Source organism: Cupressus sempervirens, chromosome 8, assembly GCF_028749045.1.
Source record: "Cupressus sempervirens isolate cs-2001-9-10 chromosome 8, ASM2874904v1, whole genome shotgun sequence".
Lineage (NCBI taxonomy): Eukaryota > Viridiplantae > Streptophyta > Pinopsida > Cupressales > Cupressaceae > Cupressus > Cupressus sempervirens.
In genome coordinates, this window is record NC_143125.1 from 453,370,228 (window position 1) to 453,390,434 (window position 20,207).

At 37.8% G+C, this 20,207-nt stretch overlaps 1 protein-coding gene across 1 annotated transcript in view; it reads right to left on the reverse strand.

Moving 5' to 3' along the window:
* LOC149543175 (Transducin/WD40 repeat-like superfamily protein) overlaps positions 1-20,207 on the reverse strand; it is a 268,058-nt gene that overhangs the window by 53,208 nt on the left and 194,643 nt on the right. The window contains exons 11-12 of the mRNA XM_089798064.1: positions 4,167-4,244; positions 3,743-3,915 (exon numbers count right to left, since the gene is read on the reverse strand). Coding sequence (XP_089654190.1) covers positions 3,743-3,915; positions 4,167-4,244 — 251 coding nt within the window. The remainder of the gene's footprint in view (positions 1-3,742; positions 3,916-4,166; positions 4,245-20,207) is intronic.

Sequence of the window (20,207 nt, forward strand, 5' to 3'; positions counted from 1 at the left end):
GGTTTCAGGAGGTGGCTCATACTATTGGAAGTGCAATTATTGTCAAAGTAACAAAGGAAAACCTTTCAATAGCTCATATTCCCGAGTGAAGCTTCATTTTATGGGCCCTGCTGGCAAAGGATTTGGAATGTGCAAAGGCAAAAATGGTACTGGGATGACTAGCGCGGAAATACTTTCATTTGTAAGAGAACAAGAAGCTGCTGATGCATTGATCAATAGGTAAAAAAAAAGCTACTATCAAGGTCCTTCCTCAAAGAGCAAGCCACAGACACCCACTAAACCAATTGCATCCTCCCAACACGCATTCTTGCAGGTACTTGTGCTAGGAGAGGATGAGGAAGAAGTGGAAATTTCAACCCGCAAAAGAGGCCCATTGGACACCGCATTTAAAATGGGGGCAAGAGACCGTGCTGATGAAGCTATTGCACATTGCCTCTATGTGAATAGGCTTTCTTTCAACTTGGTGAGATCACCATATTGGAAGGAAATGGTGGCAGCAATCAAAGAATCACCAACTGACTACACAAGCCCAGGCTATGAAAAGGTGCGTACAACTTTATTGCAACAAGAGAGGGCACATATAGAGAGAGACCTTCAACCAATCAAAAAATCTTGAAAAATTCAGGCCTAACTATTGTATCAGATGGTTGGAAGGATACAAGAAACTGGCCACTAATTAATGTGATTGCAATTTCCCCCAAAGGGGCAATGTTTTTGAAGGCCATTGATTGTGAGGGGCAAGTGAAGGATTCAGAATTCATTTCTAGAATTCTCATTGAGGCCATCGAGATGGTGGGTAGTGAGAATGTGGTACAAGTGGTCACTGACAATGCCAAAAATTGCAGGGGTGCGGGTGCTTTAGTTGAGAGTTGGTATGACCATATTTTTTGGACTCCATGCACTGTTCACTCCCTTAACTTGATCATGCAGAGGATTGGCACTGAAGTAGATTGGGTGAAGAAAATATATGAAGAGGGGGAGGACATACAGATGTCTGTGACCAACCACCACATGTCACAATCCATTTTTAGAACATACTCCAAATTGGAGTTGCTGAAGATAAATTAATTTTTTTTAAATACTAAGCTTCATGGTTTTGTAATTTAGTTAAAAATTAAAATTTATAATTATATTGTCAATTGACATATTGTTAACTTGCTTAGGTTGCTGAGACTCGTTTTGCATCTCATACAATCGTTATGAGACGACTCCTCAAGGTAAAAGATGCATTAAGTCAAATGGTCATCGGTCATCAATGGGGTGTATGGAAGATCTCAAATTCAGAAAGAGCACAAAGGATCAGGGATTTGATCTTGAATGAGAGTTGGTGGGCTCGTGTGGCATATGTATTGGATTTCACTGAGCCCATCATGACTATGCTCCGTTTTGCTGATATAGATACACCTTGCTTAGGGGATGTGTATGATGGCATGGACACCATGGTTGAGAAGGTAAAACATTCTATACAAGCACATGAGAGTGACCCCACACAATGTGAAGCCTTATGCAAACAAGTGCAAGCAATTATCAACCATTGCTAGAGCAAGATGACTACCCCATTGCACCTCCTTGCATATGCCTTATCTCCTACGTACTATAGTGAGGAGATAGCTGGTATGCCGGGTAGAGTTGCACCATTTGCGGATGAGGAGGTTGCTAAGGGGTGCCACAAAGCCCTTACAAGACTCTTCCCACTGGAAGAAATGCATGAAAAAGTGAGGGAAGAATTTGGGTTGTTTGCTTCGGGGTTAAAGCATTCTCCATTTGCACTAAAGGACCAAAACAGAATGGGAGCTATCACATGGTGGTACATGTATGGTCAACCTTTCAAGCATCTTCAACCTCTTGCAATCAAAGTCCTATCACAAGTAAGTTTTTTATTTTGTTTCGTAAATTTGTTTTAAAATTTTATGTTTACACTTGCATTGTAGAATTTAGTGTTTCACACATTCTATAAAATTAATTTGCTTTTCATTTGTATGTTTTGTGACAACTATATAGGTTGCTAGTTCTTCTGCTGCTGAAAGGAATTGGAGTACATACTCCTTTATCCATTTGGTGAAGCACAACCGGTTAACCTCCAAGAAAGCTGAGGACTTGGTCTTTGTCCACACCAACTTGCGTCTTTTGTAACGTAAGAATGATCATTACAAGGAAGGGGCAACAAAGCTTTGGGATGTAGCCCCTGAGTGTGCAGATTTGGATGCAACACTTCATGATCTTGTTACAGTTGGAGACGGTGATGATGATAGTGTGGCACATGGTGCATCTAGCATAAGTGGAACCATGCTTGGTTCAAATGATCTTTCAGCAGTTAGAGATGACAATGAGAATGTGGATTTTCTTGCGAATCCCTATGATTCAGAGTCAGACTCAGATTGATTGAATCTTCAGACTTCAATCATTTACCATGTTTTTAAATTTTATTTTGTTGAAATCTTGAACATGACCTATTTGAACTTATTGTTTAAGAGTCAAGACTAAACACTAATGTTGGACAAGCACATATTGATATTGATATATGAATATCATATGAATTTTGAAATATCTTGAAATTTTGTTTAAGGGTTCCAATTAACTGTTAAGTATCATAGATTCATAGTCATATTATGATTTATCAATTTGTTTTTGTATATTTCTTGCATTTCTTTGCATATGTTAATATTATAATTTATATGTGTGTGTGTGTGTGTACGTTTCCTCCTGCATCCGCATCCCAAAAAAAAGAAAATCCCCACATCTCGTATCCACTTCCAGAATCCACTTCGGAATCCGCATCCAAATCGGTAACTTAGTTTTTTTTGTATATGGTAATAATTGTAGGTTTTCTTTCTGGTTCCTTCCTCCATGAGCCCTTGAACCAGTTATTTATATTTATATAATATTAGTGGCTTGTCACTTTCACCAAAATATATATATATATATATATATATATATATATTATATATCTCAATGTTATCTACACTTATAGAGTTTACATTCAAGATATTTAGACACTTATAAGTTATAACACGTCAGAATTCCAACAATTAGACTAATACCTCTAGGATATAGCATGGGCACCATATCATTACAATGGAAGATTCAGTCAAGCTCAACCTCTTGATTCCCCAACTTCTATTCTAGTAACTTCTAAAGATTTACCTAATTCCTATGCTTAGAGCTATTGGAAGTTAGGCCGACAAACAAGAAATAATTTCAATTGTGTTTTCCTTTGCACTTTAGGCTCCGCAAAACCTAGGTGGATTTCCATTTATGTTACTAAGTGTAAGGATGCAACAGGTCTATAACTCATCTAGCAGATTTATTCTCGTATACTATCACAAAGATTTGTCAATTGATTCTTAATACATACAAGCTCCTTACGATCAATTTGTTTTAAATACAAATGTTACAAACACACAAAAATATAAAGTGATCATGTAAAATTTATTGTTTATAATAAATCATTAGGCTATGGGAGATACTAGATTGATCAGTGCCTATTCAGAGTAACAGAATCAATACAACATACACATTTATTCATAACAATCAATATACTCCAATAGTCAATCTAGAATTATCAGCTTGTAATAATTCAACCTGCAAAGGGGTAATAGTGTGAACTAGACTAACAATGAAAATAACATGAGTGCAACAAATGTGCATTGATGAAAATCACAATATATCCATCTCAAAGGTAGCAAAGATTATGACATTCCAAATTGAAAACGATAAGCAATAGGAAAACAATATAAGTTACCTGTCCGTCTAGAAGCTTGGACACTCCAAATGGTAAATGATGAGCAATAATAACTTTGTAATCCTTGAAATTGAGTTCCACAAAATAGTCGTCCTGTCACTGGTGTATCTAGTGCAGCTTTGCATAAACTGAGAATGCGTAGTGTGCCATCATCCATTGACAAAATTATACATCTGTATGTAACAGTTAACACTGAGTTGGGACAAGTTTCAGCAGAATCATAACCATAAATAATAAGAAAATCTTCATATATGCTTTCTATAATGAACCAATGCCACAAAATTTCTGTAGCCATTAAAGATGATTCAATTAACATTTTTGGTGTGCAATTTTCTTCAATAAAGAAACACTGACAACCTGTTTAATAACTGAAAAGAAAGCATATGTGTAAAAGTGTTTCCGAATCATACAAAGAAGAAACTACCTTGGCTCATGCAACCAATCAAGACTTGTGATAATTCCTCTTGACAAATGAAGATCCCATAAAGGCCGGAAGGGATCCCTATATAAAAACATGAAAGTCAACCTCTGTTATTTATGAAACTTTCATATAAGATTGACAAAACAAATGAATACAATATCTATGACATGATACCAAGCTGCAATCCATAACTGAGTTTCAAAGATTTCTTTTCATATCCAACTGAATTAATTGAGCATCTAGCAAAAATGAAAGATTCCTTAAACACTTCAGATAAGGGAATATGAAGAATAACTATTCAATTGTCAGACAGCATGAGGAAGATGATTTCTCTTTCAATTTAAATTCTGAAAGTTGCTTTGGAGGCCAAGTAAATATCCCACATATCAAAATTCAAAAAAATCTGTTTAACCGAAAGACAGTGATGATATTCTATTGTCAAACCTAGATATATTAGAAATACAATACATCCAATCATTGAATGCACTCCTGGATGTTTAAGTTCTGACTTGCTTTGTTTCATACAAATGTTTATTTTGCAAAATTGTATCATAGCATTCACTTAATTGCATCATTCAGATTCAGAACCAAATGAAAGTTTAGCAGAACTGGAAACTATCTTAATAAGCTCAATGGCAGTAACTTACCATTGCATACAAATTTCATAGAAAGCAGTAGTTGGAAATAAACGTCACAATCAACCATTATTAGCAGCTGCTTCTGTATTGTGCATGACCAGACTTGAGGTGCTTTCTTAAACAAATAACCCGATGGTACGTTACAGATATTTGCAAGAAATAAATGTTCAAAATTTGTCACCAACTTCACACAGCAATTTAGCAAACACTTAGCAGTGATCAAAGGTTTTGTCCACAAAAACTTCCAACTATGTTTGCCAACTGCGGATGTTCTAACTGCAACTGCTAACCCTAGTATCTAATTCCAGGAAACTACATGCTAGTCCAAAGGGACACAATGAATGTTCACACCATGCAAACTGATCACTCCTTCCAATTCCTCACAAAATACCACTTTAGTATAATCTTCATAGATACACTAGTACAAAATTCATTGGCAGATATAGATGATGTGCCACAGCTATTGGCATATAGATGATGGTACTCAGTAGAATCATAACCATGAGTTAAGAGCTCTATGGATGAAAGCCTTGATGATTGTTTTGCTATTACATCTTTACCCAGAACATCCTCTTCCTGTGCAACTTCTCAAATACTAAAAGTAGAAACTATCGATAATGTTTTGTTTCCCATAAATGTTTTCTGAGTGCAGCAGCTATGAAGTCCCTTTGCTTAAATATTCTCCTAATACTTCCCAGTTAATAACAAGAGCATCATCATATGAAAGGAATCTCACATCAAAACAACTCAGGCTAGAACCATGACACACTCAGCAGATTCTATCTTTCATATGTAAGCTTTATCAACAATTCTATCACCAGGTTTATAACTCGATAATTCCCTCTTGTTTTGTCATCTTCATATATGGCAGCACAGACTAAGAATGTTTCCTTCTCTCACCGTTTTACTGTAGGAAAGGGAATTGTCTGTCATTTGGAATCAACATGTGCTTGCTTTGATGAAAGGTCTCCATGCTTGTGGGAGCCAAACACAATACCATCAAAGACACTATATCAAATGTCTCAATGAACATAATGGCATGCAGAAAGTGATGAATGGGAAAGCTCGGGTCAAATCAAATAATGCTTAATTATATTTGGTATGCTTTCATATTGCTAGTCCCAGAATTTGGTGTAGCAATTGCTCTCTTTCTCTAATACAACACCTGGAAGACGAAAGGCTCAATAAACTCTTTATTACCCACTACCAAATCTTTGATGAACGCATACACAGAGACGTATTCTCTGTCATACACAAAGAAGATATTCACGACAACCTTGAATAATCATTATAATAAGCACAAACTATATAAAATAGCCAACTAAATTTAGGCCCGCTTACATTTGCAATAGCTTCAAATATCAAAACATTACCAAGGTCATCCCGTGAATACCATAAAAAAATAAGGCTTTTGAACACCCACAACTTCAATATCAATCATTAAAATATTTCCCTTCGACAAGATTAATCTATAGTATATTTATTCAGCTCGTCATTAGTCATCTATCTACTTTTAATATTCTGAATACAATACTCAAAAATAAATAAAAACTTCAAACAAGAAATACTATCAATGATGAAGATCCAATAATATATATTTATCGTTCAAATAGAATCCTTCACTTAAATATTTATCAACACATCCAGCATCTAAAACACAATAGACATTATTTTATTCCCAGAACATGATATTCTCCAGAATATTTTTTTCAGAAAATTAACGAGCAGAATACTTATGTAACAAATCAATCCTTACAACTCCATCTTCAATGAAGACTTGCAAATTAGGCACAAATGTGAACTCTTGTACTTTCTCTAATACCACTGTAATACACCCCTAGCATATTATTTCCAAATTCTACCACAAAAATTCAAACAAATAATTTACATGAAATTGCTTTCAATTTATCTAGCACATTGTGTAAAAAATTATAAAACATCAAAACTAAAATAGAGATTCTGAAATGCAAAATTAGTAGTGCCTTCAAATCTTCAATAGATCAACATAAGATAAGATAAATATCAGTGTAACGGGACTCGCCGAGTCAGCCTCGGACTCGGCGAGTCAGAGGCAGAGTCCACCTTTCCGAGGCAGACTGCCTCTTGACTCGGACTCTGCCGAGTCCTGTCCGAGTCCTGCCTGACTCGGCGAGTCCCGATGCCAAGACTCTCGCCGGCGAGTAACAAGTAAAAAGGCAAAAAAAACATAAATGCTTTGTTTAATTGGATTTTTTTGGTTTGTATAACATGTTATTGACCTAAAAAGCTCATTCCACCATTTGCTTGTGCTCACAAGAGAGAGGAAAGAGTTAGAGAAGAATATTGGGGTTTTGAGAGAGAAATCAACAAACCGGTTTGGTCTCCCGTATTGATTGCTAATGGTTTGTGCATCTTTCTAGCTTGCATTAAAGCATTGAGAGGAGCTTGAGGGAGCATTTGGAGGAGGTTTCTACAAATTTGCATTTCCATTGTTTGTGCAAATTTGAAGAGGTAAGCTACAAGTTGCATTTCTTTGTGTTGTTTTATACTATGTTTTAAACTTTTACATTCATATTTTTTAAGTATTTTCACTTTTCATTTTGTTTAAATTTGTTTGGTCTCTACTCTCTACTACTAGTCTACTATTTTTTTACTTCTCATTTTGTTTACATTCATATTGCAGCAGGCTGACAGCGAACAGTGACTTATTGAAATTTGATATAATGTCTCAACAACAAAGTGAGGGAAGTGGAAATAGGCCTCCATTTAACCCTAATGCAGACCCAAGTACAATAGCAAGGGATAGGGCTTGGAAACATGCCATCCCGGGGCACAAAAAGGGAGTTGTTACATGTTGGCATTGTGGTGTGGTATATAATGGGGGAGGAATAAATAGATTGAAGTATCACCTAGCACATACACCTAGACGTGATGCTAAAAAATGCAAAGATGTACCTCAAGATGTTATGCGAGACATCCAAACTCTTCTAGAGGAAAAAATGGAGCAAAAAGAATTGAAAAAGAAGCAACATGAAGAAATGGCACAACTAGCCGAAGCCCAACAGGGGTCTTCTAGTTTTCGCTCTCCATTATCCACTGCTCTACCTACGGATACCACTGCTTCTACGAGTGTGAGCATTGGGCCTCGCATTTGTAAGCAAAAATCGACACTTGATTCTATGTTTGCTCCACGCACGGCTCCAGGTTCACAGCCATCGCTTGAGGGCATGGGTTGGAACAAGGATAAACATGATTATGCAAAATTGGCACTTGGGGACTTCTTCATCTACAACAACATTTCATTCAATGCAGCAAGGTAATTATTTATGTAAATTTAAATTTAAGTCTTCTCTTGCTTTCAAAGTTACAAGTTTCAGCTTTCAACTTTCAACTTTCAATAATATGTTTATTTTGTTTATTTTAATTTGTATTTTGTTTTCAAATTTATTTATAATATACTAATTTGTTTAACTTGAAATTTTATTCTATTTGTTTTAGGTCCCCTTATTGGCAAATTGGAATCAATGCTGTTGCTGTTTGTGGTCCGAGGTTCAAAGCCCCTAGTGCTGAAGAGCTAGGAGGCCCTATTTTGAACCAAAGGGTGGCTGATGTACAAGTTGAAATCACGGAGCAGCGTGAGGTGTTGAAGAAAAAAGGTTGCACCATCGTGACTGATGGTTGGACTGATAGAAGGAGTAGAACACTCCTCAACTTTCTTGTTTCTTCATCAAGTAAACTATAATTGTACTTAGAGTCTTAGACATTAAAAATTTAGAAGTAGAACTTGTACTTAAGTGATTAAGTTTATAAATTTTGAATTTATAAATTATGATTCATCATTAATCATTATACTAATTTGTTTCTTTTTCTTTAGGTGCCACGGTTTTTTTGAAATCCATTGATGCCTCGGGAAAAACAAAGAATGTTGAATATCTTTGTGGAATAATGAATGAAGTGATAAAGGATGTAGGTGAGGAGAATGTGGTGCAAATAGTTACTGATAATGCAGCAAATTATGTTGCTGCAGGAAAGCTTCTTATGGAGAGACACCCTCACCTATTTTGGACCCCTTGTGCCGCTCATTGCATTGACCTCATGTTAGAGGATCTTGGTAAACTCCCTTGGATCAAAATAGTTATAGAGCGAGGAAGGAGTGTATGCAAATTCATATATAATCATACATGGGTCCTCAACCTCATGAGGAAACACAATAAGCAAAGGGAGTTGTCTCGTCCAGGGGTCACTAGATTTGCAACCAACTTCCTCACATTGAAATCCTTGCTTGATTCAAAGGGAGGTTTGAGACGTATGTTTGTTAGTGAGGAGTGGCTTGCATCCTCATATGCAAAGACCACTGCAGGGATTGCTGCAGCTGATCATATTTTTGACAAGCCCTCTTTTTGGACACCTATTGCTGATATTGTGAAGGTAATTTTCCTTTTTGTCCTCATTTCAACTTTATTTTGTTTATGAAATTATGTTATAAATTATTGTTCATTTTTTAAAGAAAAAAATTAAAGCTGATTATTTATTTTCCAACTTTCATAATGATTGCAGTTTGTAGAGCCTCTTATTGTTCTCCTACGAACAGCTGATGGAGAGAAGCCCTCAATGGGCTACATTTATGAGGGCATGGATAGGGTGAAGGAGGCCATTCGCACTTTTTTTGCAGGGAATCGAGATAGGTATGGGCCTATATGGGATGTCATTGATAGACAATGGCACAATCTACTTCACAGGCCTATACATGCAGCAGCCTACTTCCTTAATCCAGCATACCAGTTCAGCCCACATTTCAAGGCTGATGATGAGATGTTGAGCGGCCTCTACGATGTTATAAAGAGAATGTCACCTAATTCAGCAATTAGCACAGATATAGTCCGTGAGATTGAGCTATTTAAGAAAGCTCAAGAGGACTTATTTGCACGAGAGTTGTGCAAAAGAAATAGGACAGCATTGATGCCTGGTAAACACTAAAAATCTTTGATTCCAATTTCTACATCCTAATTTCTAATAGTAATTCTATTACCATCTTAATTTGATAAATTCGAAGTTATTGATATGATTCAAAAATTTCGTGTTTCAGATGCATGGTGGGAGATGTTTGGCACAAAGGTGCCAAATTTACAGAGGATTGCGATTCGCATTTTGAGCCAGCCATCTAGTGCATCAGGATGCGAACGTAATTGGAGTCTTTTTGAGCACATACACTCAAAGAAGCGCAACAGGTTGGCAGTGCAAAAATTAAATGATCTTGTCTTTGTTCACTACAACCTTCACCTTCGCCATAGACAGATCCTTGGCACCATACAACTCCGATTGTATTAGAGAATGTTGATCCTCATGTAGAGTGGAACACAAAGGTGGATGATCCTGTCTTCAGTGATGAAGATGTGGAGTGGGTAGATCAGCTGGATCGAGAGGCTGAGGCAGTAGCGATGGCAGTTGAGGAGGCTAGAGCACAAGGAGACAGAGTGGACCCTGAGGCTAAGAGTGATGGATCCGAGGCTGATGACGAGGATTATGTGCGTGAGGAGGATGATGATGATGAGGATGAGGAGGAGGTTCAAGGTCAGCCTCAAACACAGGCAAAGAGGATGGCTCTAGAGTCTTCCATGACTTATCTTAGGCGCACTCGTAGGAGGACATAGAGGATGGCTCTAGTTGTTATTTTGATTTATGTTTTGAACCTTTGAATTTGATACCATGGATTTTGTAATCCATGAATGTTGTAGACATTTGAGTCTTTGATATTGGAGTGACACTATGTTTATTACTTTATAGTTTATAACTTTATATTGTGGTTATTCAGTTTTTTTCCTTCAAAAATTCGCTTTTATACTTATGTGATCTATGCAAAATTGTGTATGTGTATTAAGTAGGTTCTATTTATATCAATTATTGTGTATTTGATGTTAATTGACTAAAAGATGCAAGAAACAATCTTAAAATCCTTAAAAATCTTTGGATTTCATGAGTTTTTCAATTTTTTGAGTCCTTGCCGAGTCCGAGTCCGAGTCGGATTTTGACCTTTCCGAATTAGAGGCGAGTCCGAGTCCTGTAACACTGATAAATATATTAATATCCAACAAGAGACCACAAGGGTCTAAGGAACTTAAAATTGTACAACAAGGAAACCACCAACAGCGGGAGCACCAAATAGTGTTCGCATAAATAACAAAACAGGAAAGAAAAAAATCAAAACCAAGAAAAGAATAAATACTCCTCATAGGCGAGAACTAGCCTAGAAATGAAGGACAAGTTTTGGGGCAAAGGTGTGCCCCGGGCTGTCTTGAGGACCCGTTGGAGGTAGGGTGGTGCTGCCAAGTGTACCCTCTATGAGGTCTTAGACTTGGTGTGACCCAAAGCATGGTCGAGGGACTGCTTCACCCCATGGGCAGGAGACCCAAGAGCAAAGGAGGTGATGAACTAGTTTAAAGTCTGTGGTGACGGTAGCTGAAGTTGTAAAGTGTGATCATAGAGCCACAAAGCCTCTTAGAGATAAAGGGCAAGACACTGTTGACCCGAAGCATGGCTGAGGGACTACTTCGCCCCATGGGCAAGAGACCCAAGAGCAAAGGAGGAGGTGACGAGCTAGTCTAAAGTCTGTGTTGACGGTTGCTGAAGCTATAAAGTGTGATCATAGAGCCGCAAGCCCTCCTGGAGATAACGGGCAAGACACTATTGATCAATGTATCTAAAGAAAAATGAAAGGGACATGCTCTCTCTGAACAGGCAGTAAAACCTCCCCCTAATCTAATAGAAGATGGGGCAATGAAAAACAAAATGCATCTCCATCTCCACTCCAACCGAGTAGAGCTCGCAAATCTTGTCCTCTATTGATTTGATGGTTGGTCTGAATACATAACCAATGAAAACCCACTTTGAAAGACCCCAAAGAGCTGCAGAGGGCATGAGTCCAATAGCGAGTGAGGTACCAAGGGCACACAATAATCCCATCTTGAATATCCATCTAGTGCTCAACATAGAAAGTCATCCTTAGGTGGAGTCTACCCAAATGACTACTCCATGTCATGATAATATACTATCTATAGATGTTCCTGACATGCTCATTCAGCGCTTGTTGAGAGCGAAGGAGGTGAGCAGAGCATCCAGAGAGAACTGAAAGGGGGGGAAGAGGGTCCATCTCAACCCCAACTAAACAAAGAAGAGCAGAGCCTTGAGCAAACCAACAAGTCTTGCTAGCTAGATCAGAGCTAGCAATCCTCTAAGAAGAGCACTAGGTCAAGTAAAAGTATCTACGTTGATCCTTGAAAGAATATGCAAAGCCTTGAAGTTGGTGGAGAAACCAAACCAGATCAAAGATGGTCCCAAGCGTGAAAGGATGAGCACCAAACTCAGCCAAGATGACACTGTGAGTAGTGGATTGATGAGATCTGATAATGTGTCGAAGACGAAGGGTCTGGACTCACTTGACAAAAGCCCAATCAAACTCAAGAAGAGAGGGCCTCCATACACTAAACCCATAGAGGACAGCTGATTTAAGAAAGAGTCTAGAAGGGACATGTTGGTCGTTGTGTCCTTAATGTGATGTCTAAAGCATTGTCTCTCAAGCATGGCCAAGGAGCCAAGCCCCTTATTCACTCGGGGTTGCATAGCAGGTCTCAAGTTCAAGTAGTGTCTAGAGAACTTAACCCCCAATCTCCTTGCCCTGAAAGTAGAAGTGATCTCAATCTCCTCACCTTGAAAGTAGAAGTGGAGATGTAAGGTCTTCAAGCAATTGAAGGCCATCATTTGGGCCTTGCCTAGGTTCAACACTAACTGTAGTGAATCACAAAAAGATGTCAACCCATTAAGAAGTTGTTGACACCCCTCCAAGGAAGAAGCCAAAAGAATCACATCGTCAGCAAAGAGAAAAATGGAGATCAAAACCTAGTGTAAGTAGCAATCATCACAAGGAAGCAAGAAGTTGTGGAGAAAGATCTCGAACTCATAGATGTAAATATCCAAAAAAGAGTAGGGGCCAAAGGGAAACCATGCTTAACCTCTGAATATACTCTGAAAACCCTTGAGGAGTCTTGAACCTCCCACAACCCTTTCATATAGCCTCATGATAGCTGTCAAGAGTCTCGAAAATCCCAATACCCCTAAAGCCTATGGAAGAGGGATCTCTAATAAACAAAATCAAAGGCCTTGCAGAAGTCTACAAAGCTGGAGTAAACTTTTGCCGAGCTATGTTGAGCCTCCTCAATGATAGTCCATAAAGTCAAAATATGGTCCATGGTATGAAAATCAATCTGAAAATCAATTGCCCCCTAGCCTGACAATGTCGACAATCAAGCTCACTGGATAAGATAGTGTTCAGCACCATGGCATGGAGATTGGCAAACGTATGCCCAACAATGATGACCCTATAGTTGTCAAGATCTGAGACCAACTTGGTCTTATGGATCAAATAGATAATGTGTCAAGACCAAAAGTCAAAAAAGCTAGTGCAAACCACTCCGTTAAAGAGCACTATGAGTAAGGAGCCCATACCCGTAATACCAAGCTTGAAGAGCTCTGCTTAGAACCCTTCCTCATCTACATTCCTTCTACTCTTCATGTATCGAACTGTGAATGGTTGGGGATCTCAAAGAGAATAAAGGAGTGAGAGACAAGAGAGTTGTAATCTAGGGTGGAGGGGGGAGGAGGATAGCAAGGGAACAGTGTGCACCAAAAGAGCTTTGGGGACTACAAAAGATAGGCACAAAGGGATCTATGCTACAACATAGAAAACATCCTCTTCTTGTGGCAAAGAAAGCAGCAATACTCGAGCCTCAACTAGACAAACGACGGGGCAAGGCTGGAGAAGGTCGAGCAAATCGAGCAATGGCAAGACTTATAGTTCTCTTCGAGCTGCTAATTCATGGTGCAAGTATTCCTCCATATGGGGCTATGAGAGAGGGAGGAGGTGTTGTGGGGTATGGGAGGATGGACTCCTACAACACAACCACATCATGTTGCACTGAGGCCAAAAAGTGAAAAGGTTGGACCTTGGATGGCAGGAAAGCCTATTTAGGTTCACCAAGTACAAAGACTTGCATAACTATAGCAGATGCCAATTGTATCTAGTAAGTGGTCCCTAATTGTCCTCTGAGAAACATTGTAAGCTTATGGTGCCCAGATTCGATTTAGCCATACAAACCGAATCTAATCCATGGTCGTCATTCTAATCATTGAAGTCCCCCTGAATAATAATGTTGCCCATGGCAAATGACATGGTAATGCACTCATGCAGGTCCTCAAAAGGATCCCCATTCTTCGTGCTATAGACTGCATAGTACAAAAAAGCCAGTGAAAAATAGCACACCGCAATGTAGATGTCCCTATAATGTGACGTTATCCGACCAATGTAGATCCACATGAATCTGGCATAGCTATCAGAATGGACCATGGAATTCATGTTGAAGAGGTAGTCGCTGACCAAATGGGCAACACCATCAGACTGCTTGACCCCACTACAACACCTAACCTCATCTCTAAATGTAGACAATCACTGATAACCGAAAATGCTAGGAAGAGGATGGACAAGGTTCTCATGAGTCTTTGTAACAAGAATGTCGACAGAACCACAGGCGTCCTAAAAAAGGCCCAACAAGGACCATAAAGAGTCATTTTCATTCCAACAGTTGGCATACGGAGAACCACTATGAGGCTTCGCCATGTTCAAATGCTCATGGGATTGTCATTTGGCCTTTACGGCCAACCTTAGTTCCCACCCAGGTGGAGGAGAGTCCTGAATAACAACTTTAAGATTCTCGATAATGTCTTATTTCCTGTTGCGCCTAGCCTCTGCCACAAGTCTGCAGGAATAGCTCAAATCTATCATTTGGGATCTAGTGAGATCCTCATCAAGATAAACCTTAGTGGGAAGAGGAAAAAACTTCTTCCTCACCCTAAGAGCTTGCTAGTGGTCAACAAGTGTGAGAAACTTGAGGAAGAGAGTACCATCCTATCCAACCCAAGCTCTCTCAAGCGTAATATCTATAAGACCCAGTTGATCATTGAGAAAGGAACAACCTACGGGAAGAGGATCAACAGAGGAGGGAGGAAGGTCCCGAAACCGTAAATTGAGTTAATGAACCCGGTTAACAGGCTCATCGGCTAGCTTGTCCTAGATAAGCTCCTCAACCCCTGAGAGTGCTACAGAGTTAGGATTGTTGCAAACTGAGGCCTGTGATTTTAATCGCTACTCAGTTTCAGATGTTAGGGACGACTGCTTTCACACCAACTTGACTCACTGAACACAAAATCTACCAATTGCATAAGATCACCAGAGATGCTATCTAGCGTAGAGGAAAACCCCACAAAACGTAATTTCAAATCAGCAACAATGAAGGATAGAGAATGGATCAGATATTTCAATTGTCAATTTTCAATTTCAAGTTTAGCCATGCAATCCACAAGCCACTAGTATGCGATAGGCGTGGGCTGAGAATCCATGGCATGAAGCAACAAGAAACAAAACTTGCCAACCACTCAAGATGTCAAGGAAAATTCTAAGAGAGCAAGTCTAAAGTTGTCTATATGAACAAAAAACAAGGTTGAAGCTCAAGATTGAAGACACCCAATTGCAGACAATGGGTAACAAAAACTAAGCATGAGCCAAGTGACACACAGTGACCAGCAACAACAATAACTATAGGACCATCCAATCATAGCCACAAAACTTATAGTCAGATTAGATAACAAAAAATATGAATTTGAAGAACAAAGTGAGACACTTGAGTGATATCTCTAATAGACAATGGATTTTCCTCCATTGCCTCCAAGCTCGAGGGATTTCGTAGAATTCTCTGAGACAGAAACATAAGCCAAATATAGACCAAGCATATCCCGAATGAGCCTCTCAATGATCTTTTGTAATGCATCCCTGTGACTTATCATTTTCCCTTTGCATGTCTATTGGAATTCCTTTTTTGTCTTTTTTATTTCCCCTCTTTAACTTAAAATGACTTTATTAATTTTTCATTAGGCTCCATCAAAGTCATTATTATTAAATAATTAAACCAAGTTGTCATTTAATTTGATATAATTTGACAACTTAAAATTTAATTATTTAATTGAGTACTAGTGTTCAATCGTATGACAGGAAGGAAAATGTCTTGAGCAACTTTTGTTATCTAATAGTTAGATTTTAATATAGTTGCATTGTTATATGTACTTTTACTGTGTTGTGTTCTTCAAAACTGATTATGGCATGGACTTAGGAACCCTCAATGCGTTATAGAAGTTTAGGTATATCATTGTGTGATAGTTTAAATCAGAGGTTATTAGTAAACAACTTTGTGTCAAGGTCAAGGATAAGAAATTATATGTTAACTTGGCAAGAATGGATATTAATGCTGGATCGAATAAAGATAAACCTAACCATTTCATGCTGACAAACAAGTACATTCTGATGAAGTTAAACCACGTAGCATACAGAGCCCAATGCTATGATCACATTCTGATGTTGAGGACTGAGCTCCTCTCATTCTAGAAATGATAAGGTGTTGAAGGCATGACTTGTAAGAACCCCTCTTGGTTTTAACTTCGACAAAATATCAAACAAACACCAAATTGCTTCACTTTTTAGATGTTTGACATTTTGTCAAACACTTTGCATGAAACCTCTATCTTGCTAGCTTTAATTTTCAGATTGTTTTTGCTTGCTTTGAATGGTCACAAATGAAGGTTAAATGCTTTCAAGCAATTACAAAGATATCTAAGGCGAAGAACTAAAATGCAAATGCAATTCTTTTTGTCTTTTTGAATGCATACATAAGATTTCTACATATTAAATGTCCTCCTACAGCCAATGGACATTTCCACAAACACTTGGCATGCAAACTAACATGCTGGTTTTTAGCAATATAGATATGAACATTATATCAAACATATGGCATGCAATTTATAACTTTTTGTTAATGACCAATTCAATTCTGACAAACATGAATTCCAAAGCATTTATGCAACCCATAAAACCTGATATTATTGAAAGGAACATGTAGCAGCAGCATATTTTGAAATTGACAACAAATCTGATATTGCAGCCCTCTAAAAAGATCATGAATTATCACCACAACTTGCTAATGGTGATTGGCGACACCAAACATAAAAACAGCTTGACAACGCTGCCTCTAATATTTAAATCACAGCTTCTAAAAGACTGTCACTTCACCTATATAACCTGCGGCCACTCTCCAAACTCAAATGCTGAACCATATATGGGCTGCGATTTGCACGAATTGAAGCTTTCTGCCCACAATCAAATTTGAAATAAAATGTTCAATCCTTCACTCAATTGGACCACAATTTGAAGCATAACTGGATGGCATGAATGATGTAGTATCCCCAACCAAATTTGACCCAAATCTCTCAAATAAATCTCATAAATTTTAAACAAATAATTTATTGCAACAGATTCTACATTAACTAGTAAAAATACCAGAAAATATTCATATGAAATTATATTTTAAAAATGAATATCATATAAATCTCCAATAGAAGAAAATCAAAATCCAATCTTAAATAAAGCAATGACAGTCAGATCGGATAATATGAAATAAAGATTTAAAGCACAAATGAGATGCCCGTGTGATCTCTCCAGCAAAAAATGGGTTTCTGTTCACAGCCTCCAAGCTCGACAGTTTTTGTACTCTCACCTGTTGAAAGTTGAAGCTTTCCAAGACTCTCCAAGAGAGAAAAATGAAAATCCAAAATCATTAACCAAGCATGTTCCAGATGAACTCTCTTTTCTCTTTTAAGCCCAGCCCGGCGACTCATCACGTTCCTTCTTCTGTTTCTTTATTTATTTTTTGAGATATCCTTTATTGCCATTAAGAAAATAAAGTTCCCATGTAATTATAAAGTGGCATTTAATTATATGAACTTAGGCTATAAAGTCACTTTATTAATAAATCAATTAAATCTTCAAACATTAAATTTACTAATCTGATGGACTCTCCAAGCATGTGTGATATTTTGCTCGAAAGCTCTTGATGAGATGCTCCTAGTCCAACACTGTAATTCCAAGAATGTTGAGCCTAGCGACTTACCAAAAATAATAACTATTTGGAATCCCCATTCAAATAACCCTAATTCATTGGAAACTGAAACTACCTAGGCCAAAACTCAATCTGATCCATGAAAAATCTTGGATACCTCACCAAACCAAACCAAAGTGGGCTAATGTTACACAAAATTTTACTGGCCTAGAAAAGCGGACAAGACAATCCTCCCTTCCCAGAGATTGTTTGCCTTCAAACAGTCTATATCTATCAACTGAAACCAAATGCCTAGATCCTAGGCCCGCCTCATGACTAATGCTTTGCCCATTTGTTAAGCTACACTAGTGTAAACATTTCCAACCTCAAAGTTGTTAAGAACCTCAATATGAACCGAATGACCAATCATGTCAAGGTCCTAGAACATCTCACATTCATACTCAGTCAAGATAACCTACCATGCGCTACTATCATAAAAGAAAATCTTCTCTATCTAACTGAGTACCTCATTCTAGTTGTAACCATGAGCACCTCTAATGTCAAGTGGCGGTGGGAGCTCAAAAGGATGTTAACCTCTAATGAGAACAGTATAAAACAAAATTCTCCATCTAGCTCCCTAAGACATAACAGCCCATGGGAATGCTCCACGTGAATTCTAAGTGAAAACCTGTGATGTCCCTAATATCATCCACCTAGATATTGAATCCTAAACTCCCAAAATATTTTCAAAAGCACAAATAGATGATTTCATGCAAGTAAATGTCAAAATAACCATTAGGTAACCAACAAATACTCAGATTAAAACAACTTCAGGTTTGTTATAGGATTATAAATTCAGCAATGCAATAACATAATGTATTTGAATCTTAAATACAACAATAATAGACAAATTGGATAGTAAAGATAAAGTGAAAGCACAAGTGAGACACCCAGTGTGACATCTCCAATAGACATTGGGTTTTTCTCCACTGTTTTCTAGCTCAAGGGTTTCCGTCCTCAGGCGGGTTGAGAGCTGAATGCTTCCCAAATATCTCTTCGAGAGAGAAAATGATAAACCAAAACTATAAACCAAGCATGGAGAGAATGAGCCTTTAAAAGTCCTTTTGTAGTTATCTATGTGTCTCTTCATTTTCCTTTGCTTAACTCTCTCATTTTTCTTTTGTGTTATTCCACCTTAACTAATGTCTCCATTTTATAATAAAGTGGCATAATAAATCTTCTGCCATTAAACTAAATATCCTATCCAACTCTAAAAGCCATCTGTAATAGCTTCCCGAAATGTTCTCAACAAGATGCTCTAAGTCCCATAAGACATGGCCAAAAGATAGAACCCTATTGACATACTACAAATAGTAAGAATCTATAACCCTGTAAAAACTACTACGATGGGTCAAAAATTGAAAATGCCCTAGCCAAAATTTGCACAGATCATCTTTAAAGACCAAGTTGCCTCGCAAAACCATGGAAGAGTTAATGATGCATCAGAGAATAAAGGCCCAAAGAAGGGGACATTACAAATACCTGTCAAGCTGATATAATCACCAAGCCACCATGTTGGAAATGGAGTAACCCAATAGTAGGTGTCGTAGGGGTGAACATTATAGAAGAGAGTATCACAAAAAGCTAACCTGCCTCACCTCCCTCAATTGTGCAAGGATATGCATCATACCAACTATCTGAATCTCATGCACAAGAGTATCTGATATCTTGTCACTCAACTTTGACATGATATTCACCATGTTGTAAGTGGTGAAGCCAATCAATGGAACCCATCCAAACTAGAGTGCTAACTCTATCAATACTCAAGTCCCAAAGCAAATTGAACTCATATCAATTCACCTCAAGGATATACATTCTTCACTATTGTCCACCAAACAAACTTACATGTCCTCTCCACGACTTACAACAATGAGGAATCTGATAATCACGGTTCCCTGCCTTGAATGTGAAGTTCCAAGTCTGATTTCTTAGAGGCAACTATTGTTCAAAAGACACACTAAACCAGAATAATCCAACCAGCAAAGGTATTAGCTACAACATAACTAAAAGACTTTGTGTTGAGTTTTATTAAAAAAGATTGTAACTCTTCTTACTCCTGTGAGTAAAATAGAATGTAAAGCATTATAATCGTTTCCAATGGCAAAGACCACCTCTGTTACTTGATCTCCACAACAGCAATAAATTGATTCTATAAGTGAAATGAAGCAATGCTATATTCAGTGGCAGACTTGTATACTTCGATTTGAGGAGGGCTTGAATGAAGACTTCCAACTTGGACTATAAAAATTTACAGTAACACCCAACATTTTGCCAAATTCTTCATGCATAAATACTTGAAGGGTCTGATAATCTTATTGCAATATATGCAAAATATTCACCACATTTGTGAGTTAATGATAAAGTTTTATTCTTTGATTCCTTGTATCAGCATCACC